A 25,814-nucleotide genomic window follows, 5' to 3' on the forward strand; every position below is an offset into this window, starting at 1 on the left:
GCTTTGGGCAGCTTGTCCTAATGGTTTGTGTGCAATATTTATTTGGGGTGATGATATCGGAATGCCATCTCTCCTATTAATAAGGGATGAAAAAGCATAGTTGTAGTTGTGTTTGTTCCTAAGCATTCCAGTCTACTTTAGACTGATGGACTCAAAGGTGTGGCCTATATCGTAGGCTACTCTAGTGGCCTACTTCACTTCCCAACATGAAAATGGCTCCAGAGGAAATAAAGGATGTAAACCTCCTCGTGCAATATCATCACCTGCACTTCTCGCCATACTCACCTGAATGCTCAGTTTCATCCCAGGAAAGATTTGCACACTCACAGTTCCCCCTGAGATAGAATAGATTTATTAGCAAGAGGTAATCAGGAAAACAGGGATTTTTACAAAAATCTTTTTTTTTCTAGTTTGTTGCAGACAAGCGGAGAGGTTGAAGTGTTTGTAGAACCTGAAATTAAATTCTTTTATCATCAGGTATTGCTGTCAGCATGTATGTGTATCGGTCTTTGTATGTTTGTTGTAACCCATGCATGCTTTTAATATCTATGTTCTTATTTGTGCACTAATGAGTGTGCCCTTATTCCTGTGTGCTCTGTAATTCGGTAACTGTATGCCTTTATCTGCTTATTTAATATATGTCTTGCTTAGGACATGGGACTATCTGTGAGTTTGAGTTTATCCCTGTGGCTTCACACGATTGTGACTTTGTATAAGAGGGTATGCCCTTCGTATATGTCTGTGTCTGCGTACATCTTTGTGCCAGTATTTGCCCTTTGTGTCTCTGTCTATTACTTTCTTGGTGAGTGCTATGTGTCGATGCGTGTCCTTTCCTTTGTTTCTAGGTGAGACCTTGTGTCTGTGGCCTCCTTCGTGTCTGTGCAAGATGTTTCTTCAGTTGTCTGCAGTGGAACATGCCTGCCATGGACATTTTAAACATAACTTTACATCCTGTACAATATGTAAAAAATACATTGTAATATTCACAGAATAAGGAACTACTGGACTGTGCTCCCCCTCCCCCCACATGATAAAAGGGCAGCCGGGGGTAAAGGGTAACAATGGGGGGTACGGGTGGGATTTGAGGAAGGAGGTTAAGCAAGATTCATCTGGTGCCTGGAAGGCTTCTGCAAATATATAAGCGAGCTGCACAGTGTTCATACAGTACAGTATGCTGGCCGCCTCACAGCATATACAGATCTAGAGCATATACAGACCGAGAGCATATACAAACTGAGAGCATATACAGATCGAGAGCATATACAAACCAAGAGCCCCCAAAACAAGCTTGGAATGCAGCAGATACAGAAACACAGAATTCCACCTTTTTAAAAAATAGATGTTTTCCCGCCCTTAAGGTGTTCCCCATCCGTACTGCAAGTCCGGCATGTTAGAGCCAAGGCTATCGCTCTTGAAAGGTAAACCCGTGTACCATTCCACTCTGGATTTCTATACTGGTGAACAGGTAAGGTACTTCAACTCACTAAGTACTAGTCCTTCTCATGTTTTATACACCCATGCCAACTTGGGCTTTTAGAAACTTAAGATCTATCTTTTTCATTAATGTTTGCAAACCTAGAACCTTTAATAATCATTCTGAGTGTGTCCTGTTCATTTTCATGCTTTCCAGATACTTTGTCAACGGTACTGTGTTGCATTCCATCTATCACTGGCGTGAAGTGTTATGATACCTTTTATAGTAGTTGTGGGGCTATATCAAATCTGTGAAATACATTACGTTTGCGCTTGAGATGTGGGCGCATCATGTCACCAGTAGCAAGGCCGTTAAAATCAAACTACAATAATATTTTATCCACATCTCCTAACAATACATCATCACAAGAAAATGTATTATCACTATTGTTACCTCCACATTGTCTGCACTATCCTGTTACTACATTCGCAATTGATATTTCTTTGCGATGTTGTGGTTAGTCTGTCACTTGTTTGAATCCTGAAAAGACCGAGTGAACCTTTTACACTCCCCATGATAAAACGGAGACGGGTAACTGTAACAACTGCAATTAACGGCGATGGTTCCGTGGTGCCTAATATATAAATTACCCGTATTACACCGGGTTACTATTCCAAAAACTGAAGATTTACTCCAGACTAGTTAGCTGTTCCTACCTCACTGGGTGACTCCATATTTTGGGTTAAAACTGATTTTTTTGCAAAAGATTATAAAGTGAATTTTGGTTAACTCCCCTAAAACGTCAATAGAAGTCACCGGAAGAGGTAGAAATGCTCCAAATTTCACAACAAAGTTTGTAGAAGTTGATGATTCACACCTCTTTAATGTTCTAGAGCAGTGGTGTAAGAAAGGCCAGTTTGGCATCAGGAGGGCCTGGGGGAGCTTGCCTAGATGCGAGGCATTCTCACGCTCTTGCCAAATCTACAATGGGAGAAAAGACTTGAGGTGTTGCTGTCTGGTGAACAGGGAGTTCCCCATGCAGCCCTAGCAATGGGAAAGCAGAGCAGAAGAGCCTTCAAAAAGTCACCAATACATAACGGTTAACTGTCTAACATGGTCCAATATTACATTAAGAGATTCTGGTGACATAAACCATGAAGCTGAAGGCCACATGCTTTGTAAATATCACCAGGACCCTGATAGGTCACTATAGGACCATGTTACACATTAACAATTTTGGCAACTATGCTGCCGTGGTTCTCAGTTATGCTGGGGGTAGTGTTCAGTTATGTTAATACACATTTATTTAATGCCATTTGTTTGCTCAACCACCCAGTAGTACTTCTCAGTTATCTTACTAAAGTTGTTCAGCTGTGCCAGTGATGTAAAATTGTGTTGTAAAATTGTGCAAGAGAGCTTCTCTAGTGCACCAATGGAATGGTCACTTATGCTATTTAGTTGTGCAGTGGGATGTCTAGTTGTAACTGGACAGAGTGCCCAAAAAATGCCTGAGGACTACTCCATTTTGGCAGGGACTACCTAAATGCTGGCAACTGCATAGTTATGCGAGTGGTGTGACTGAAAATATATAAGGAGTCTGAAAACTATCTTGGTGTTGTCTAATTATCCCAGCATCAGCCCAATGATGCCAGGGTCCACCCAGTGCCACAAGAGGATTGCAACAGCATGCTAGGAACTGCCAGTGGTGGCTCTCCATTATACAGAGGTCTTCCAAATAACGTCTGTAGGCAGTTCAACTATGCCACTATGACCTCTTAATTATGTTACTGTTATTGCCTTATTATCCCACGGTTCTAGAAAATTAGGCATGGAGTGCTGAACAGTGTTAGTACAACTGTTGCCACCTCTTTACTACTCATCTGGCCCTTTGGGGCCCACCTATAGGGGGTCTGTTGTTGGAGTATCTTCTTTATCAGAGGCCACTGCCCCTACAGGGAGCTCTTCATGTGGAAGACCAATGACAGAAAGTAATCTGATCCGCTAATAGAAAAATGGCTCCAACAACTACCCCACTTCAACTTTCTCTCCCCCTCTTCTGCTAACTCTCCCCTGGCCTTCTGCCTCTGACTGCACTTTCTGGAAGCAGCAAGCCTTTACAAACCAGCCCCTGCTCTTATGCCCCGGCATAGCTACTGAAAAACTGTGCCAGGACTTTGGGGAAAATCCTCTACCTGTTTCCTATGGAGGTACTGAAGCCTACTAGAAGCACACGAGCAACTACACTCCCATGTTTAAGGATGCAACTGCATACTTTCAAGCCACCTGCCTTGAATGCATTTAAAAGATGGAAGTATCTGATCCAATTCGATGAAGGCAGGCGAACAGAACAAAAATGTCCTGGTGGTTTTGCATAAAGTTGCAGGTTCACCTTTTTGTGTGCTCATAGGAGTTTGGCATTATTCAATATCTCTAGACAGTTTATTCCTGTATTGCTGCTATGTCACTTTAAGGGCTGTGCAAAGCGCTGTCTACTCATCTTTCAGCTATCTATCAGTATGCCTTTGCAATGTTTTGCCTGCTTACCACATGCCAGGCATCTACGTCATATCACCCGAACTGTCATCAGTTATCTGTTATCTGATCCCATCTCTGAGTTTGTGATTATGTGCCTCCACTAATAAGGGGTTCGAGCCACCTGCACCACACTAAATCCTGAGCCTCAAGTAGCCTACCTGAGGGTTTGCAGTGGACACATCTTCAAAATGTACTTTGTAAGATAACTGCTTTGAAAGGAGATGCTGATTGTCTATACCACTGTCTTTATTTCCCACTAACCTTGCCACAATCTAGCCCTTGTAAATACATGGCTGCTTGTTTTGGCAGTACACTCATCATTTATGAACTATTCTTTGCCTACAGTGTATTGCTTAATGTGAAGCAGGTCTGAGGATCAAGTGGGTCAATGCTTCTCTACAGGGGCCCTGCACATACCTCAGTGATCATGCAAAGCCTACCATCCATTATTAAAGCTCATGTACTCACAGTACCTGTTCAACAAAGCCCACCTGTTTATGTATGCTTACTGTAAGTACACAGTCTGTTATGACAATACACCATCATCAGTGACCCCTCTATTATATGAGCTTGGAAATGACCTATATTTTGAATGTCTTGCAATGTAATATAATATTCAATTCCCGGCCTCTCTCGAGGGGTTGAGAGTTCCACTTTGGCTTCTCTGAGGAGGGATTGCCTCTAGCGTGTTCGTTTAGAGTTACTTCACCTCGACCATTGACCCTTATGTTCTCTAGGGCTAGTTATGGTGAGATTGCCTCCAGTGATGACAGTCCCTTCTCCACGCTTCTTCAGTTCCTGTCTGTCACTCTTGAGGGAATTATTGTTCTTATTGTACACACAGACACAACACTTCTGAGGGTTTTTTGGGAAACCCAAACTTCATGCCCGATCATTCATGGCCACTCTGGTGGTATGAGCCCTGGGAAGAGAGGATGAGAGGTCAGTGTCCATGCCAGTTCAATTCTTCACCACTGTGGAGGGTTCAGTAGCTGGGGGCGGGGCGTTCCGTATCAGATCAGTCTTCTGCTGGGAAGGGATTGCAGCTGCAGGGCAGTATCCGTACCCATTCATTCCCTCTCTTTCAAGGGATCACTCATATTGACTGAAGACAGCAGCATTTGTGGCCAGTCACTCCCTGACGTCTCAATCCAGCTGGAATACTTCTTCAGGGAGTGACAGGCGCGACTTCCATTCCCAGTTAATACTTTGCGTCTCAAGTGAGGACTGGCATGTATTTATGCCACTTAACAAGATATCAGATGTGGGGTGCCAGGAAAGCTCATTCAGTTCATGACCTCTCAGAACTCCAAGCGTGGAAGAGTCTAACTACTGTGCAGTTTCAGCTTATGGCGCCTCAGAAGTTACTGCATGTGTGCTGTGGGAATGTCACAACGTGGGCCAATTCAGTTTTTGGCCTCTGTCAAGGTATCTCAGGATGTTCCCTTTGTCATGCAGCTTATGTTAACAAGGAGACACTGAATATGCTGCAAGAGATGCACAAAATACTCGTAGCTCTTGCCTGGCCCTCGGAAAGCCAAGACCCCCTGAAAGTGATGGAACACTCCATTGTTTGCTTTTTCTTCGGAAAATGAACATAAAACTAAATGAGACCTAGAAACAGAGTACGGTGAGGAGAACTCCATGAGATGTTTCCGGGAAGGGTCTTAAAGGAAGGGGAGAAAGTGAGGATTAAGCCCTACTGAAGTCTACAAAGGATCCGTTGAGAAGCACAAACCGTTGGGTGTGGAGGGTGGGGTCTGTACACAAGTGTCTGCTGTACACGTGCAGCTACCAGTTCCCTCAGGTGGGGAGCTTTGGCTCAATTCGCAAAGATGCTTCATACAAACTCTCCTCATCCAGAACCGAAGATTTGTCCAGTAAATACTGTGTGACCTACAGGGACAAATGAAAAGAAGAAACTTAGTTGAGTCTACGCATGCGCTCAGTGTGAATTGCTGAACAATGACACTTCTATACAATAGTAAGGGAATAGACCTATAACACCTTAGAGCACTGAGCTCAGCCTTTAGGAGATTACAGGGCTGTGTGACCATAAGAAGTTAGAGGGGTGTCCGCATAAAATATTCAGAGAGGTAGCCGTAACATGTATAGGCTTGTGTGAAAGGTTATGTGTAGGGGCCCGTAGAGGCAAACATATCTTACCTGTAAAAGTATTTTTCAGATTCACAAAATTAGAATCAGAGAGCAGCATCACCTTACTTTACAAACTCTAGGATCTGCTCATATGGAGAAGTCATAGACAGATGTGCACCATGATTGGCAACTTAGAGTTTCTTTATGAATATATTATGCAGCAATACGCTGAAAAAATTTAGAGGTGGGCAGACCTTGAGTTACTCTACAAAAGTATGAAACCTTCCTTTCACCAAACAAGAAACCCATCTCAGTTTCAAAAACTCATAATAAAATAGCAATCGGTATCCAAAATGTAGGAGGGATGCTGAGAACAAACCTGTAATGAAAAATATTTCTGAGGGATGCTTGTTTTAGGCAGTAACACTTGAAGAATACTTGGATAGATTTTGAATTGGCTGTCCCAATGGTCTCAATCCAGCAGATATTTACCAGAAGCACTTTTGTTGCAGGTTTGCCTCTGATGGAAGGAGCTCAGGGGCCAACTGGTAAAGAATAATTTGCCTTTTAGTAACTAACATTGATATAAGACACAGCCAACAGAAATAGATCTTCTTATCCCCTGGGTTTTGTTTTGTAAGCTACCAAAGACGTGCCTTAAAACTCAGTATTTCTTTGTTTTAAACAACTAATAGTTTAGCACGGTATTAATGCCAAGGATATGCAGTGACTGTGCAGCTGTAGATGGTGATTTTTTAAACAAAACCAAAAGTACGGTTAGACAAATAACAAGACAATCTTAGATCACCTACAGTAGTTATTTAGGGTGAGTGTGAGGATGTGCCTTACCCCTGTTATTGTAATGAATAAGTGTGTAGGGTTCCTCAAGTGAAAAAGCATGTACTTCACTTAATGTATGTGCAGAAATAGTGGTGCTTATAAAAGCTAACTTCCAAAACATAAGGCCAGATTTACAAGGCCCTTGCATCTCCTTGCGCCACACTAGCATAATTTTTATGACGCTAATGTGGTGATAAGGGAGCCATTTCCCCATGGCATATTTAAAAAGTGGTGCAATGCTAGCATTGTGTCATTTTCTAATCATGAGGGCCACATTATACCTGCGCCAGGCATAATGTATGCAAGGGGGTCGTTCCCACGCAGGGAGGACGCAAAAAAATGGTGCAGCAAAATCTACAAGATTTCACTGCAACATTTATTCCGTCATTTTTAACACCTGCTCGGGGCTTGCGTTAAAGTAACGGGTCTTTAGTAACCTATGGGCCTCCCTAGTACTTTGCGACACTAGAGCCATAATTTATGGCGCTAATCCAGCAAAGTGCCACAATAGCATCATAAATGAAGACGCTATTGTGGAAACAAGCGTATTGTAAATATGGTGCAACCATGGTGTCGTTAGGTGGGGTAGGGGTGGCGCAAGAAAAGTGGAGCATACAGACCGATGCGCCACTTTCTTGTAGATCTGGCCCATAATGTTTTAGTTTACAAATGTGCATTGATCCACACAGAACCCGTAAACCTTAAGGCACACTATATTTCACCTAGCAGTAGGAAATGGTAGACAAAAAATTAATTAACTCATGATTTGTGATTCATTTTGGTTTATATTCTTCACAGTGGTTAACACAGCAAATAGATTGTTTTATGTATAAAAAATATTGAATGTGCCTTTCTTCACACTGCAGTGATTCACTCTACTTGTATTAGTTTGCATGCACTATCTGATTGGTATTCAGGAACACTGGTTTGAGTAATCTGTATGCTGGTTAACGCATAGGTAAGCTACAAGTAGACTGATCAAGCTCATCTGTTTCCGTGATAAAGCATAAGGTTTATGGTGTGTAGTTTATGTTCCCAATATAACGGTTTATATAAACAGCACATTGTTGTGTCTATGCAGTGCATTTTTGTTATCCACAATAAATACTGATCTCTGTATAATACAGTAGGGTTGTGTGCACACTGTACATGTTTGTAGGCATACCTTATTAGTGTGCCCTCATAATTAATTGGTTCATAGGCATAATACTGTGGTTTGCATGCGTACTGTCGTGCTGCACAGGAGTAATACACTGGTTCATATGTCAAACGTATTAGCTGAGATGCATAATATATTGTTTTCCTCCCATATTGTACTGGTTGTATTCATAGCATACTGACTGACGTTCCTATCAGATAGATTTGCAAGAGTAACATATAGGTGTCAATGTTTAATGAACAGTAATGTAATAGTTGGTGCATGTAATAACTTTGACTCACTCTGTAGCCTATTGGTTTGAAAGCATTGCATAGTGGTTTGCATGCATAATGTACTGGTACATTTGCATAACTGCAAGGTTTGTATACATAATACTCTAGTTCAATCTTTTAATATACTGGTTCGTACATGTAATATATTGGTCATATGGTACAGTTTATTTGTTTTAAGGCATTGTATGCTGGTTTGTATGCATTCCGTATTGGTTCCCGTGCAGAAATGGCTGGTTTGTATGAATACCAAACTGATTTGCAGGTGTTAAATACTGTTGTAACTTTCTAGTTTCTGTGCCTAGTATATTGGTTTAAATGTTACAAGTCGATTTGCATGCATGAGGTACTGGTTCTCATATTTCATCTACTAGTTCGCATGTTTAGCATGTAACATACATAAGTATATTTCTGGTATGCCCTAGGCATTTGATTTGTTTTTATTTGCCAATCATACTGGTTAATGAACAGTAAACACCTTAGTTTGAATGGGTTTCATTGAAGCCTGTGTGTCATGCATTGGTATGCTTGCATTCTAGTATGATTTTACTCAGCAAATTTGAGGCGATGGAGACAATGACCGGGTCACAAGGTCTCTGGAAACTGGCTCAATTTTCTCAAGTCCTTGGAGAAGTCACTTCCTGTGAAGCTCGGAAGTCCATCTTGTTAGTTCCAAGAAGTAAATTCTTTGGATCTTTTGGTGATGCTATCTGTTCACAACTGCAAAGTTATGTAATATTTTACATTTTAAACTACTTTGGATTTTGCATTTGAAGTTTTTTTTAGCAGATTATGAAAGAGTTTAAACATGATTTTAAACAGCGTGCTCCAAGATGCCTTGTTTTAAGTGTTCTCATGTGTGATATGTCCATGTTATTGGTGTGTTTGTATGTGTGATTTCAATCCTGCAACACTTTATCATGAGTGGAACAAAGCAGCTATGTCCCTATAAAGAGACTGTTTTCTGAAATGATCACCTTTTCTGTAATGTAATGGGAGAGTTAGCTTGATAAGGAATACATATGCACTTCAGAACTTTAATCTTCCATGAACTAAACCCTGGTACCCACAGACAGGCAGTGTACACCCCAGCTGAAATCTGCAGCCTTTCCTGCTGCATCTGTCTGTAAAAGTCAGTAGCAGGGTAGTCCAGAGCAGCAAATCTCCGCAGTTTGACTCCTGGCAAAATGAAGAGTCAAGGTTTGACACAGAAAGTCCACTGGTAGTAGTATTTCTAGGGGCGGAACTTCCATTGGTGTATTAGGTGCAGTTGCACCAGGGCCCAGAGGCACCCACCGAACCATGATTATTGTTGTATTTCACAGTTCATAAAATAGCCAGAGGGCGCATTTTCTCCTTGCACTAGAGCCCATGACACACTGGCTACACCACTGAGAATTCCCTCTATGATAATAGACCTTTGGTGAAAGAAATTCCATAAGTGGCTTCACTTCAAGATTTAAGCCTTCCACAAAGTATTGGAGGACACTTCACAACCAACCATTAGATCAAGTGCATAGAAAACTATACCACTTGGAAACTAAGGTAGCACCTGTGGGGCACAATCAGTCCTCCACATGATACACATCAGGAAACTCCTACTACCCTTTTGGCTTACTTGTCTTCATTTGCTATTCACTAATCCTTTTTTTCTGCTTCATCTGTACCTTTGCTTCCAATCCTCCTATTTTCACTATCTGCCCCAGCATTGTTCTCTAAACTCTCTTACCTTGTACCAACTGTTCCACATTCTGTCTACTCATTTTTACTAACCTTTCTCTTTCCTCCATCCACTCTGTTGTCTCATCCATGCCTTTCTCTTCTTTTGTCCCTCATGTCTACTTCTCTAAATGTCTTCTCCTCTTTTTGTGTATCCCTTCTCCTACCCATGCCTCTTATTGTCTCTTACATCTGTTGCTTTGTTTGCTGCTATCCTTTTCTCAGACATCTCTTTCTTTACTTTGCCTCTGTCCTCCCTTCACAGTCCTTCCATTTCCTTGCTCTCTTCTCTCTTTTTACTTTCATTCTCCTCTCACCATGTCTTCCATTTACTCTCGCTCTCCCCGCACCTTCTCCTCTTTTTGTCTTACCATTTTCTCATTTTTTATCTCCCTCCTTCTCTCATTCCCTTGCACACTTCCCTTCTTTTTTCTGTCTCTCTCCTACATATTCCTTGGACATTTTGTACATATCTGATGCTCCAATGTCCTGTAATGTGAAAGAGACTCTTTTAAGCTTACATGTGTGTCTTTACTTTGTAACACATTCTACTATGGCCTTTTATACAACATCGTGTTGGATTCTGGGTATTGTAGCTTTACTCTTTGGATCAGTTTAAATACTCAAAGTACACATGGTACTAATAAAAAGCTGTGCTTATGACTGGCAAAAGGCCTCAAACTTGACACAACTTCCTAGCAGCTATGACAAGTGAATTAACTCATTGGTATTGTGGAAGAGGTCAGAGCCCCTTACTGGTACAAGCAGTCAGAGGTCCATGCAGGTGTAATACAGGTCAATGAATTATTACTTGCTAAAGAAGTTCAGTGGGCCGAACACCTGCCTATAGGCTTGCAAGCCAGCATGTTTGAAGTTCAGACTGACAAGTGTGAATGGAAAAACGATGACTTTCTCAGTTTCCCTAGCATATATCTGACAGACATGACTCTACAGGTGCATATTCTCCACAAATCGCAGGTTCCACAGGCAAGAGTTATTGCAAATGCATAAGAAAATAAGTTACTTACCTTTAACCGTAGTTCTCCAGTATTGGCATCTGTCATAGATTCATAAGCTTGTATCATTCCCTGTCGTCGAAGGTGGAGTCCCACGGTACAATTACAAAGCAGTATAGCTTAATACACATAGCCTACAATGGCTAGAAAACATTCACTTTAGTAACGTATCCAGATTCATTTATTAAGAACCAAACCTCATCCAATCAGTTGACAGCAACCTCTAGGCTGAATTACTTCAGATTTTCTACTGCACCTCATGTGACGGAAGTCTCCCTGAGCTCTGCTCAGTTTATCTGCAGTTTTGTTTCCTCATTCCAAGAGGCCTATTCATCAGGAAAGACAGGTCTAACTTGCACCTGCCAGAATGTGTTCAGACTTTGTAGAACTTGTGTCAACAAAGAAAGGACTTTTCAGACTTTGTAGAACTTGTGAGTAGAAGAGACTTCACTCAGAAGACCCACATCATAAGGAGTGTATTTGCTGTCCATATTCTTCACACAAGGTAAAGGATTGTGAAATATGGCGTACAAATCTTATGGCAGGAGCTCAGAAGGAGCATAAACTAAATGAAAATGGGCAGCTGTTTTACTGTGCACATTGTTTTATCACATAATGAGTCCTCGCATACAAAATAGACGCAAGGTAGTAGTTCATGGTAAAACCCAAAATGTCTGACCAGCAGTTCGCGCAATGATGTGTCATTTTTTGGGCATTTCATGTAATTTCCACAAATGAAATTACACAAATTTTACCTAAGTCTCAAATACGGAAATTAAGCAAATTTCAAGAAAAAAAGAAAGGTTAAAGTGAGGTTATAGTTAGGTGACAATGTCAGTAACAACATAACATTTTATATAAAAAACACACTGAAAATCTCCTGTAACAATTAACTAACTTGAGTCCTCAAGTAACTATAACTTGCCATGCACTGCTGTCATAAATTATGTCATTTCAGGGGTCAACAGTGATGTTATCAAAGTAGTCATTGAACATGTCAGGAGTGACGTAATATATGAGTGTATAAGCAATGCATGGTGAGGGCGTGAGTTACAGTTACTTTAGTTTACTATAACTGGTGAATTTCCACAGTCTGTTTAGTTTAAAATGTCATGTTGCTACTGACACTGTCATTAAACTATAACCTTACATTTTAACCTTTGTTTTTTCAGAGAACTTCTAATGTTGCTTTGAATACCTAACTATAACTATGACTTTAACTTATGGTTTTTCAGTGTATTTCTAGGGTTTGGTTAATATAACTAATTGTCAATACATAAAAAAGCAGGCCCATTGTTTTTGTCTAGGGACAATTGCAGTGTCTTTCAATAAACATTTAAATAAAGCATTTTTATTTAAAACAACATTAAACAAGTGTCAGACTCTTTAATGCAGCCCTAAAACAAACCACAAGAACTCCCTGCATTCCCAAACTGAAAAGCAAAAGGTTCAGCTTTGGATTGCATTAAAAAATTATCAACTTTTCCTGGGTTATTTTATATTGAACCCTGGAAACATAGGGTTAATGTTTTTAAGTATTTCTGGCGGGCTGCTGTAGTTCCTGCAACCCCCTACGGCACTTAAAAGATATGCTGCTGCTTCCTCTGCCCAGACTGGGGCACCACCATATATCAAAATGTATTTAAACTAGCCCACGAGGGGCATTATGGGGTGCTCATTCCAGAAGCAATGAATAATGAACTATTGTTTAGGCTACTCATTTATTATTCTTTTTATTTTTTTATAATTTATCATTATTATTTCTATGGGTGTCCTGGCCCCACCTAAAACACCCACAGATTTTGTTGTTGTTGGGGGGACACCACATAGTCCAGTGGCCCCTACCAGCTCCCTGGCCAGCACCCATTGTAGGTGCTGGCAGGAACTGTCCAATTTTGTTTTTGGTCGGTGGCCCTGTAAAATATGCAGGGGGTAGCCACACAGACCCTGTCAGTTCCCCAGCCAACACCCATCATGGTGCTGGGGGGAGCAGACAACGGGAGAAAACATTCTCCTCTGCTCACGCTTGCAGGCAGGAAACAGAAGAAAATGTTTGCTCCAGCCAGAGGCGGGAAACATAGTGCCCACTCACAGAAAAAATAAACTGGCCCCAGGGTATGTGGTACCTGGGGCCATACTACGGCTTGGGTAGGGGGACCTCATACCCCCTTCCCAAAAAACATGAGATCGGTCCCATGGTATCATAGAGGCTAAGAGTGGAGGGGCTGCATTCACCTTCCCGAATTAAATTGACATCGGCACTGGTTAATGGGGTCCACGGTGCCTCCAGGAGGCTCAGGGATTGGGGGAGGGGTGGGGCTCCACACAAGCCCCCTCCCCAAATACAAAAGAAAGCTAATCTGCACACTCACCCCCATGTTGTTGCCCACACCGGGGAGCTTGAAAAAAAAAGCCTGAAGCCTTACTTTTTTTTTTTAATGGAACCATGCTTCCGCGCCTCTGTTATTTAAACCAGTGCAAATATTTTGTACTGGTTTAAGTCACTTTTGTGGTGAAAACCCAGTGAAAAGTTAGTGATTTTGCATCCATTAGTGACAATACTCACTACAGCAGAATTGTGTCATGCTAGGTTAATTGTTAGTGGCTATATGTGTGCCAATGTGTAAAATTCACATCATTTGCTTTTGGAATTACTTGAAATTCAGCAAAATGTGTGCAAATGTAAGCAAAATGCAAAACTGTCAAGTGCAAAAAACACAAGTGCCACAAACAACAGACAAACACATTCTGATCATTCACATTCTGCAGTGAGTAGTAATTTCACTACGTGGCATAATGGCATAATTCTGGGAACTTTGCATAACACAATATTTGCCAGATTATTCTATCATTACAATAATTTCACTCAGGCCTAATTGTAACATTAAAATAGCTAGTCACATGGGAGTTCAATGCTTGTATACTGAACAAACACAAATTTATAGATATTTTCAAGAATTGGTAGTGCACTATTTAGTGCTTCTAAACTAACCCTTACATCATGTAGGCAAATGTGATGTAGTAAATTAACATGCAGCAAAGTCAAGACGATTTCATACAAAAATGTTTTTCATTTAGAGAAAAAAGTATATTTACACATTCTCAGTAACTTATTGCCTGTGGGATCTGCGCTCTGTGGCAAATATGTACTCATTGGGTCATAGCTTACAAATATATGCTAGGAAAACTATGAAAGCCATAGTTTATTCCACTCACACTTGTTAGTCTGAAATTCAAACATGCTGTCTTGCAAGACTATGGGCAGGTGTTCAGCCCACTTTAGCCCACTATTTCAAGCACAAATTAATTTACCTGTCTTACACATGCAAGGAGCTCTAACCCCTTTTAACTGTCGGGATCTCTAACCTCTTCCACAGTACTAGTGAGTTACTTCAATAACAGCAGCTTCTAAGAAGTTGTGTCAAGTTTGAGACCTTTTGCAAGTAAAAAGCACAGATTTTTAGTCAGCATCATTTGCTCTTTGGGCATTTAAACTGGCAATCCAAACAGTAAAACTACAATGCCCAAATTACAACATGATATTGTATAATACCTTTTTGTTCTTCATCTGCACTTGTGCTCCTATTCTCCCATTATCACTCTGTCCTCCTGCCTTGCTCTCTTCACTCTCTAACCCTATCCTATTTGTTCCACTTCCTGTATACTCACTTTTACTAGCCTTCCTATTTAATCAATCCACACAGTTGTCTCTTCCCTCCTCCTGCCTTTCTATTATTTTCTCCCTCATGTCTGTTTCCCTAAATGTATTTTCTTCCTTTCGTGTATCCTTCTTTCACCCATGTTTCTTTTTGTTTCTCACATTCTGCTTCTATTGTTGTGTCTTTTCTTTTCTCAAACTCCCCTTCCTTCTCGTTGCCTCTATATTGCTCCCACACTCCCCATTCGTGTAGTCTTTCTTCTCCTCTCTTCCTTTTGTCTCTTCTACCACCTTTAGTCACACCACCAGCATATCAGGACATTGTGTAGTAACCCTTGACACCCATATGTGACTTTCGCAAATCAATATGGTATGTATGTCAGTCAGTGTGCCATGAATACAACCAGTTCTATGTGGGAGAAAAGTAAAATATTATGCATCTCAGATAATAAGTAACATGTGTGGACCAGTGTCTTACCCATGCAGTGCACTCTAGTATGCATGCAAACCACAGCATTATGCCAATGAAGCAATCCATTATGAAGGCAAACCAATTGCATATCCATACAAACCACTATAGTGTGCATGCAACCCACTATGTTATATTTATATCGCCCAGTATTTACTATGCATACACAAATGCACTAAATAGACACAGCAGTGTGCTTTTATATAAACTGGTATATTGGGAACATAAACTGCACACCGTACATTGTAAGTTTGGTCACACAAACCAATGTGCTTGATCAATGCACAAGTAGCTTACCTACGCATTAACCAGCATACAGATTACTCAAAACAGTGTTCCTGTACACCAACCAGTATAGAGCATGTAAACCAATACAACTTGTATGAATCAGTGTAGTGTGCTGAAAAGCACATCCAATATTTTTGTTTCGTAAACCAATCTATTTGCTACGTTAACCACTGTGAAGGATATAAATCAATATGTGTCACATATGAGGGAAATAAATTTCGACCTGCCTGGCACCCATGTTGAACTCCCTCAGCTCTTTTTCTAAATAAAATATCCTTTCCAAAACAAGTCATGCATTGAAGTAATCCTTAAAAACAGCAGTGTATTGAAGACTAACAAGCTGCAACACAGCAAACACCCCAAACACAAACAAGCACAATTCAAACTCCTCACCACACTTTCAAGCCACTACATAACACAGGCCTGGCATACCTCATCAACCACATTTGCTTTCACAAACCTTCTAGACACTTTCGCTTGTCTGGACCCCTACTTGTCCACATCCCACACATACAGAAAATCCAATCTGGCATTCAAGTCTTCTCCTACATCACTCCTAAAGCGTGGAACAACCTGCCTCTACACATGTGAGCTGCCTCCTCCTCCTCCCTTCTTGAGTTCTTCAAGAAGCTGATGACCTGGTTTTTAAGTAGTCCCTCTAGACCCTAGATTTGGCTAAACTTGCACCTGCTCAGTGCCAGGATATCCTCACAGGTGACAGTGTGCTCTACATAACATAAAATAAAATAACATAAAACAATTTATTAAGGAAGAATATTGATGAGCAGACCTAGCCAAATGCAACAAGTAAGAAGAAACTATTTCTACTTAACACTAAGGAGGGGTCAACATAAAACTTTTTCCATTCATAGGAATGTTATGTCCTAATACACAGCACTGTGGTCTCTTCAGTAGTTTCACATATTTAGAGAGCAGTTCAAGTATTCCTATTGTAAGATTTTGGGAACAGGGTTGCCCAAGTTTAAGGATGCTGGTTAGATGAAAGACCTTCCCCTACATCCTGTTCTGAATGTCTAGTCTGGTTGGTAACAAATCAGAGAATCAGCTATCTCACTTGTGTGGATTCCTTTGAGAACACCTGGTTTCCACATCTCTGAACCACAAAATCAATTTACTTAGTGACCAAAGTGACCATGAAGAATTCTCCTATATAGTTTTTTCAAACATAATTCCCTAAGGTAGCTGCAGATACTGGAAAATTATGCTGTGGCATTTAGACCCTCATTATGACCCTGGTGGTCTGCGGTAATATGGTGGAAAGTAATGCCAACAGGCTGGTGGTACTTTCCACCATATTATGACATTGGTGGTTTGGCTGAAGCCAAACCGCCAATGTACCACACCGACCGCCACAGCGGTAACAGCCGGTGGGCTGGAGATATCAATCTCCAGCCCGGCGGCCCTCACTGTACCACCTACGGGATCATGACCCCACCTACCGCCATGGTTTCCGTGGCTTCCTCACTGCCACGAAAACCATGGCAGTAGGCACTATCAGTGACAGGGAATCCCTTCCATGTCACTGATAGAGGACTTCCCCACCCCCACCCCCTCTCTAGATACATCCATGACCCCCCTTCCTCTCCAAACCCCCTACATTCACGCCCCCTTCACACACACACACATGCATACACACACCCATTCTCACATGCATCCACGCATGCATACATCCGTTCACACACACATCCGCACATACTTTCATCCATACTTGCAGACACGCATTCACAGAACACAAAATACATGCACTCACACATCCACACATGTACGCACATTCAACACGGAATACACACCGGCATACACGCACGCACAAACATTCACACACACCCCTCCACACACACAACATCCCCTCCCCTGCCGGAGCACCCACTTACCTGTGTTCAGGGTGTCCTCCGGCCGGAGACGGAATGGGGCACTGCTGACAGCAGCAGCGTCCACCAGCAGAACACCACCAGGCTGTATCATGGGTCATAATATGGCTAGCGGCGGTCTACTGGCAGCATCACCTTACCGCCATCCGCCGGCATAGCCACAGCCGGATTTCTGCCATTCTTCTGGCGGAAATCCGGCTGCGTCATAATACGGCAGACGGCTGGTAGCCGGGGTGACGGTCTTTTGGCGGCCGTCGCTGCGATGGTAGGCAGTTTTTACCACCAATGTCATAATGAGGGCCTTAGTGTTTTTTATGGTGATGAACAAATCCACTTCTCATATTTCCCACTGTTCTAATAAAATGTAAAGGGCTTCTTCAGACAACTCAATTGTGGTCATTTCATGACTCTGCCGAGTGTATCTGTTTTCTCAATATCCACTGTGGGAGATGTTCAGGTGTTAATGAAAATTCTTCCTGATAGGCCCAATTCCAAACAGCCCAACAGTCTTTGAACTGAGAACAAGATTTGTTTTCTGACTTACTTTCTGAAATTATTTATTGCTGTTTTGTCAACTTGCCCTAGGACTCTCCATTCATTAACGTTAATAAAAAATGGTCTGACAGTCCTGACTCAAAATATATGGTAAGCCATGTTAACTCCATAAGTAACAAAAGGGCCTCCCTGACAGGGTTTTTCTATATCATGCTTCCATCATCCAGCTCCCAAAATATGTATATTTATCATCTTTTATCTGAGAGAAAGATTCATGAACAGGACACTCCAATATATATGAGCTCTGGTTATGCAATGGAGCAAGGATCAATCACCTTTGAAAAAATACACACCAGATTTTACAGTTTCCCAAACCATGATACCATTGATCTCCAAGATAAACCTCCATGCAACATTAGAAATATGAAAACGGGAGCATAGCTAGATGCCGGACATGGCGGATGCCTGATTCTGAAACTTTGTCCTGAGGTCCCCATCTACCCCATCCGGGCATTCCAGGGTCCAATATGCGGTAATGTTGGGCCCCACAAATTGCACTCGAGGCATTGAAAGGCAAGTAGGAACCACTCCTAGCCCACTCCCGACTCTGGCGGTGGAGTGGCCTGGCTGGGGACCTGCAGACGCCACAGCCTGGGTGAGACTGGCTGGAGCAGTTTGGTGATACCTGGGCCCTTCCCAGCTGGAGCCGGAGAGAGCAGACAGGCTGGCAGTGGCAACCGGAGGGTCTTGTGCCCCGAGACGCATAGTGCCCTGGCACTGTAAGCTGACTACAGGCCCCAGATTGAGGGGTCCACATTACAGCCACATCGCTCCTCTGAACGGCTGCATGCACCAGGAGTTATCGCAGTCCAGTGGGAGGATCCAACTAGCATTACTGAGGCAGTGCCTGGGGACCACAACAACTTCAGTTGGCAGAGACAACCACAATGGCAGCCCAGTGAGAAGGGGTGGGATGCACCGACTGGCAGAGACATCGGAGGCAAATTGGTGAGGCCTAGCATCTCAGAGGCCCCTCATCTCTTAGGCAGCATCGTCTCCTCATCCCTGTGAGATCCTTGGGGTGGGGAGATTTGCCCACCCACTCGCCTTTTGGCACTTCTGGGTGGTGGCACATTCAGACATGTAAAGGGCCGAGCCTAGCCCGAATGATCTAGCTTGGGCATTCTGCAGCCCTCCGGGCCCCAGAAAATACATCCCCTGCTGCAATAGGGAGTTACAGCATGGTACGCCCCACTTCTACAGGGGGCTACCCATAGCCTAGGTTAAAGCAGCGAACGGAACAACCAAGCAGGACACCATTAGTATGCCTGGCACCTGGGGGCGTTCTGCAGATCCTGCACCGGGCCCCCCAATCGGGTACACCTGCGGGTGAAGCCTTGCATTGCGAACTGGTGCCCTAGAAACCCGCCATGATGGGAGGAAAGGGAAAGAAAGACAGCTCCATCAAAACTATGCTCCAGCAAGCCTCTACACGTCAGCCCACATTGGATTCGTCACAGGGCATCAAGTCCCTATGTGGGACCAACAGTCATGACCCTTGTATCGCGGATCCGGGCGTCAAAATGGCCTTCCTCTTGGTGGCCTTTCAGGACCTTAAGGATGAGATCCTTGCCTTCAAAACTGATCTGTCTGGTGATTCTAGAAGGTGCGTAAAGATGTGTTGGAGCTGGGGTTCAGAGTGGAGGAGGATGAGAAGGGCATGCACCAACAGGTGGACAAATGAAGTAAGCTCTGACAATGGATGGTTGCCCTTGAGCAACAGCACACACTACTCCAAGACAAGTGTGAAGATTTAGAGAACAGCTCTGACTGGAACAATATTCACACCCGTGGAATCCCCTCAGAGGTCCGTGGCACAGATCTCGCCTCCTATATCCAGGACTTTTTCAAGGCAATATTGAGGGTCCCGGAGCACCCTTTTATACATCTTGATAGAACACACAGAATGGCCACTAGAAGTTTGACGAGGGGTCCACCACAGATGCTCTTAAGAGAATTCACTTTTTTGAGGACAAAAAGACTCTCAAGGCCAAGACTTGTGAAGGGGTCAGACGTCCTTCTACCGAACCGCAATATCACTATTTAAACATCTGTCACCTCTCACCCTGGCGAAATGCAGGACCTTTAAACCCATCACAGATATTCTGAGAGCGGAGGGGATCAAATACTGGCGGAAGCACCCTTTTCCAGTGGGAGTGCAGGGCCAAATACCTCACTTTGCTGGAGGTGGATGAAACGCCTGTGCCTACCACCCTCCCCCCCTCCGAGCCATGGGAGGCCCTGGAGGTGAGAACATGGACTGCAGCATGAACCACGGTGCACTGAGGCTGCAGATCTAGAAAGCTGGACCAAGAAGACATAGAGGCCAGTAAAGAGAGGCTTCTCTCACCCCTGACACAGGCCACCAAAGAAAGCCCAAAGCCCTCACGAGATGAAGGCACCACAACCAAGCAGCAACAGCCCGTGGAGCAACTCTGAGTTTTTGCCCTGAGCAAGATGAGCCAAGTTGATATGAGGGAGGTAGTGGGCCCCTGGGGGTGGCACAATGATGAGGCCAGGTTTGCTTATTTTGTTTATGAGGTTGGGAGGGGTTTATGGGGAGGGGAGGCACCACCTAATCTTACCCATCTCCCCACTGCTATCAGTCCCAATAGGCAGATGGTGATACAGGAGGGACTACCACCTTCCATGGAGACACCTACACTACTGGTCCAGACGTATATGGCCTCATTATCCGCCTGTGCGGCCTGAACCCTGCCGGCCCTATTAGGAATTCACTGCAGGGCTGGTGGGCAGAAACAGAGTTTCCGCCCTACGGCCCTTCGGTGAACAAGGCCTTAACATTGCAGCCGGCTCCTAATGGAGCGGGCTGCAATGTGGTGGGACGGCGGTTGCAGCAGCATCCGTTGCGCATTCCACTGCCTGTATTTTGGGCAGTGGAATGCGTGACAGGGCTGTGCTAGGGGGGGCCTGCACTGCCCATGCCTAAGGCATGGGCAGTGCAGGGGCCCCAAGGGGGCCCCTGTGTCCCCCATTCCACCAGCCATGGACAGGCTGGAGGATGGGGACTCGTAATGCCCAGGGCAGTGCTGCTGGTGGGGATTACAACTGCCGAGACCGCCACTTTGGCGACAGTCCAGCTGCAACATTGAACCTAGCGCTCTGGTGACCACCAGGGTCATAATGAGCCCCATAATGTGCAGGGCCTAAATAACACTAAGAAGTGACTTAGCATCCTAGGTGAACTGAAAAGTCTTGGGGCCAATATATTCCTGCTGCAGGTGACCCACCTGCTTAAGGGAGACCGGTATCGGCCCTGCTGTATAGCTTTCCCACTTCAGTACCACGCATCCGCTCCCACTATAATGGCAGGGGTTTCAGTCCTCGTTCTAGATGCCATGAAGTTTCACGAGCAACAGGTTTTAACAGATGACCAAGGCAGATGGATCCTTGTGGTGGGTGATTGGCAGGGCACGCACAAACAAAAAGGCAAAATGTATTACTTGAATACTGTGCAAGACTGAAGTTTTTTTTTTTTACACGGATACTGGACATAGGTCACTATCTATGTCCAGATACATAATGGTAACTCCAAACACAGGCATGTTTGGTATCAAACATATTGGAATCATACCACAGAGCCCTCCACTGATAGGTGCTTACCTGGTTAGGTGACCAATCCCCCTTTCAGGGCTATTTAGGGTCTCTCCTTTGGGTGGTTCCTCAGATTTGGATTGCAATACTCCAGCAGGAATTCTCTGCATCCTCCACTTCGACTTCTCACTGAAGAAACAGCATCTGGACCCTTCAGGCACTCTACAAGCTGCAACAAAGAAGCAAGATGCCTTCTGCGACATTGTATCTCTGGCTCCTGCCAGCAACTGAAACTGTTTCTCGATCATGCATCCTCTGAAGACAGCCCATCTTCAGCCTGCATCAGAAGAGCGAATGAATCTCCCTTGGGGTGAAGGAGTCACTCCCCGCTTCTGCAGGCACCAACTGCAACAACGACCGGCTGCATGGATCCCCTCTCCTTCTGAGCTGTGTGGATCCTGCATCACGGGTGGTGGACTGAAGTGGTCCAGACGGTCCTCTCTTCCAACTGTCCAACCTTGGTGTAGGTAAGAGCTTGCCTCCCCACGCAAGACAGTACCCCCATGTACTGCATGTTTTGCAGCTGCCAAGGCTTGTTGGCATCCTTCCTCCAAGTCCTTTGTACATCTTGTAGCTCCAGCCCCCAGCACTTTATCCTGCAACACACAGCTTCCTGAGTGGTTCTCCAGCGGCGTGGGAGCCTTTGTTGTGCAGTGTGGGCCTCTTCTGCAACTTTCTTGTCCCCGTGCTGTGGGACTCCTGTGTGCGCTGCCTGGTCTTCTGTGGGCTCTCTGAGTTGCAGAGGGCCCCCTCTAACTCCCTTTTCTGGGTAGTGTCCATCTGGTCCTTCCTGGTCCCGGGCAGCGTCATTTACCTCTAAGCGCGATCTTTGTGTGTGCCTAGGCTTGCTGGCAGGACTCCGATGATGCAAACCTGACTGCAATCCTCCATCCGGAATGGGACATCACTTGCGTCCTCCAGGAACCCGACTTCGTCTTCTTGGGTGCCGTGCTGACTTTTCTTCTTCACCGGTGGTTCTCCTTTTGCACCTTCATCCGGGTTAGCAGGGGCTCCTGTTTTTCCTGGACTCTTCTGTGCTTCTTGGACTTGGTCCCCTTCTTCCACAGGTCTTCTTGTCCAGGAATCCACTGTTGTTGTCTTGCAGTCTCTTCTGGATTTTGCATAATTCTTCTTCTCGTTTCTGTGTGTGTTCTGGGAAGGTTACTGTGATTTACTCCTGCTTTCCTGGTCACTGGGGTGTGTTCTAGTACTTACCTTTGGGGTTTTCTAGTACTCCCAGCTCCCCTCTACACACTACACTTGCCTAGGTGGGGGACTGATTTTTGTATTCCATTTTCTTAGTTTATGGTTTGTGCTTCCCCTAGGCCCATTTCTAACTATTGTGATTTTCACTAATTGCACTGTTTTCTAACTGTTTTATGCCTATTTCTGCATATTAGTGTATATGATTTGTGTAGTACTTACCTCCTAAGGGAGTATAGTCTCTATGATATGCAACAACACACCCACAGCGAAGATCCTGAAATGCATCCTCCTCAACGTCCGCTCCCTCCATACACACGCTACCGAAATGTGGGACCTTCTTGACAGCACCCTTCTGGACGTTGCATTCCTCATCAAAACCGGACATTACCATCGCCATTCCCCAAGGATACAAGATCACCAGGAAAGACTGCCCCAACCACTCCACGGGGGAATCGCCATCGTCCACAAGTCTAACATCCAACTGACTACACAGTCCAAAGACCCCACAAGCCTGATGGTACACCTTCACTTCAAAGTTCAGACAAGTCCAATGTCCACCCTTAGGGGAACCCTCATCTACTGCCCACCCGAGCCCTCTGCACCTTTCTCCGACTCCATCACAGACAGTATCACCACACAAGCCATCGCAGCCTCCAATTACATTCTGCTGGGAGACCTCAACTTCCACCTCGACAACCTATAAGACCCCAATACGCATTCCTCCTAGACAGCCTCCACAACATAGGGCTCTGACAGATCGTGACGGAACCAACGCATTCGGCAGGACATACCCCGACTCCCATGTTCACAACAGGAACCTCCGTCACCTTCAGCCACACCTCCGAACTTCTATGGACAGACCATCGCTGCATCCATTCCACCTTCAACACACCCACCATCCTCAGACCCCAACACCAACCATCTTGCAGGAGCTGGGCAAGAATTACAGACGACCAGCTTACTGCCACCCTCGCCAACTCCGGCCCCCCATCGCACACAACGACGACCTGAACATCGCAGCCCACAGCTTTCACAAATGGATCGCTGACTGCGCCAACACCATAGCCCCCCTCAAAAAGAACAACAGAACCCACGCCAAGAAAGCTAGCTGGTTCACTGCAGAACTCCGAGAATCCAGACACACGGCGACGCCTCGAGAAAATCTGGAGAAACACCAAATCTACAGAAGCCCAAATCAACTTCAGAGCCGCCACCACCACACACCACCATCTCATAAAAAGCACCAGAAAGAAAGCAATACAAGAATGAATCTCATCACACGCACACTTCAGCATCATCAAGGAGTTCGCCCAACCCAACAGCGAAGCAACGGACATCTCACAAGATCTCTGCAACAAACTCAACACATACTTCCACCACAAAATCAAGACCATCTACGATAACTTCAGCAAGGACAACCTATGTGCACAACACCCGCCACCGGAACCAGACACCAAAAAAACAACGATCACAAACTGGACCCCCCTCACCACCGAAGATACACTGAAGAAAATGAGGACCATACTCTCCGGGGCCCCCACGGACCCATGCTCCCACCACATCTTCAACAGAGCCTCTGAAACCATCGCCCCCAAGCTCCGTCTCACCATCAACTGCTCCCTAGCAGACGCCGCCTTTCCTGATGACTGGAAAGATGCCAAGATGAACCCTCTCCTCAAGAAACCCTCGGCGGACCCCACCGACCTCAAGAACTACAGGCTCATCTCCCTGATTCCTTTTCCAGCAAAAGTCATTTAGTAAGCCATTAACAGCTAACTTGCCACTTTCATCGAAGACCACAACATCCTCGACGCCTCCCAATCTGACTTCAGAAAAAACCACAGCACCGAAACAGCTCTCCTAGCCTAGCCTAGCACACAAAGCTCTCCACGACACTGGACCAGCCTACCTGAAGAGGTGACTCAATTTCCACAAACCCCACAGGACCCTATGGTCAGCCCAGCTCTCTCTTGCCCAAGTACCCCGCATCAGAAAAACAAGAACAGGGGGACTCTCATTTTCCTACCTCACCACCACAGCCTGGAACGCCCTACCGCGCCACCTTAGAAAGACTATGCCCCTCTTCAACTTCACGAAAGAGCTGAAGACATGGCTGTTTGAAGAACCACCGCACTGATGGACGCTCCACGCCCCCTCCCCTCAGCGCCTTGAGACCCTCACGGGAGAGTAGCTGCGCTCAACAAACACTGACTGATTGATTGTAACACTGAGTATTTTCTTTCATGTGTGTGAGTATTGTGTGACTACAGTGGTATTGCATGAGGTTTGCATGTCTCCTGGATAAGCCTTAGCTGCTCATCCACAGCTACCTCTAGAGTGCCTGGCTTCTAGACACTTCCTACACTATACTAATAAGGGATAACTGGACCTGATATAAGGTGTAAGTACCATAGGTACCCACTACACACCAGGCCAGCCTCCTACAAGGCCGGGTTGATCTGTTGTTCTCGGCACTGAAGAGACATCTGCCTGTAACTGCAGAGCCAGGTGCAGCGACGAGGCAGCTCAGTTTGGAGGCTGTGGGAGGCATCAACCATTGACGGTCCACGTTCATTGAAGTGGTGCCTTAGGGCCTTGCTAGGCTAGCTGGGGGCCAAGGCAACACCCCTGCCACATCGTTGGCTGTGCCATCATCTGGGGCAACATGGCCCCACTGAGAGTTGTGGTGGTGGGCCTGATTCTACACCTGGGCCAGTGCTGCTGGGTGCAAGGCCCTTTTTACCACAGCATAGGCCCCGGCAGTTGGGGCCATGCAGATGACCCACATTTAAAGTGGATCCCCACAGTAGCTACCCTGACTCTTGCCCTTGTGCCCTCCCAGAGGCAGGGGCATGCCTGACACCCAGAGGTGGGCGACTGGGCCAGAGGAGGTCCGACTGATCTCCCCGCACTGACATTTCCCTGGGAGAAGAGGTGCAGGGCCCTGAACTGGCCATTGCACATCCCACCCATTGGCGCTGCCAGTGGAGAGGCGAGGCAAGATCCCTGGATGCCTGGAGGGTTGAGTGACTTTAATTTCCCTTCCTCTCCCCCCTTCCCCTGCAAACCCTGGTGCAGGGAAATT

The 25,814-nt window shown here is 44.9% G+C and overlaps 1 protein-coding gene across 1 annotated transcript in view; it reads right to left on the reverse strand.

Moving 5' to 3' along the window:
• Positions 1-331: 331 nt before the first annotated feature.
• Positions 332-25,814, reverse strand: part of RASGRF1 (Ras protein specific guanine nucleotide releasing factor 1) — a 944,233-nt gene continuing 918,750 nt past the window's right edge. Inside the window, exon 27 of the mRNA XM_069222980.1 lies at positions 332-5,845. Coding sequence (XP_069079081.1) covers positions 5,753-5,845 — 93 coding nt within the window. The 3' untranslated portion in view covers positions 332-5,752. The remainder of the gene's footprint in view (positions 5,846-25,814) is intronic.

The sequence above is a fragment of the Pleurodeles waltl genome, chromosome 3_1 (assembly GCF_031143425.1).
Source record: "Pleurodeles waltl isolate 20211129_DDA chromosome 3_1, aPleWal1.hap1.20221129, whole genome shotgun sequence".
NCBI classification, from domain to species: domain Eukaryota; kingdom Metazoa; phylum Chordata; class Amphibia; order Caudata; family Salamandridae; genus Pleurodeles; species Pleurodeles waltl.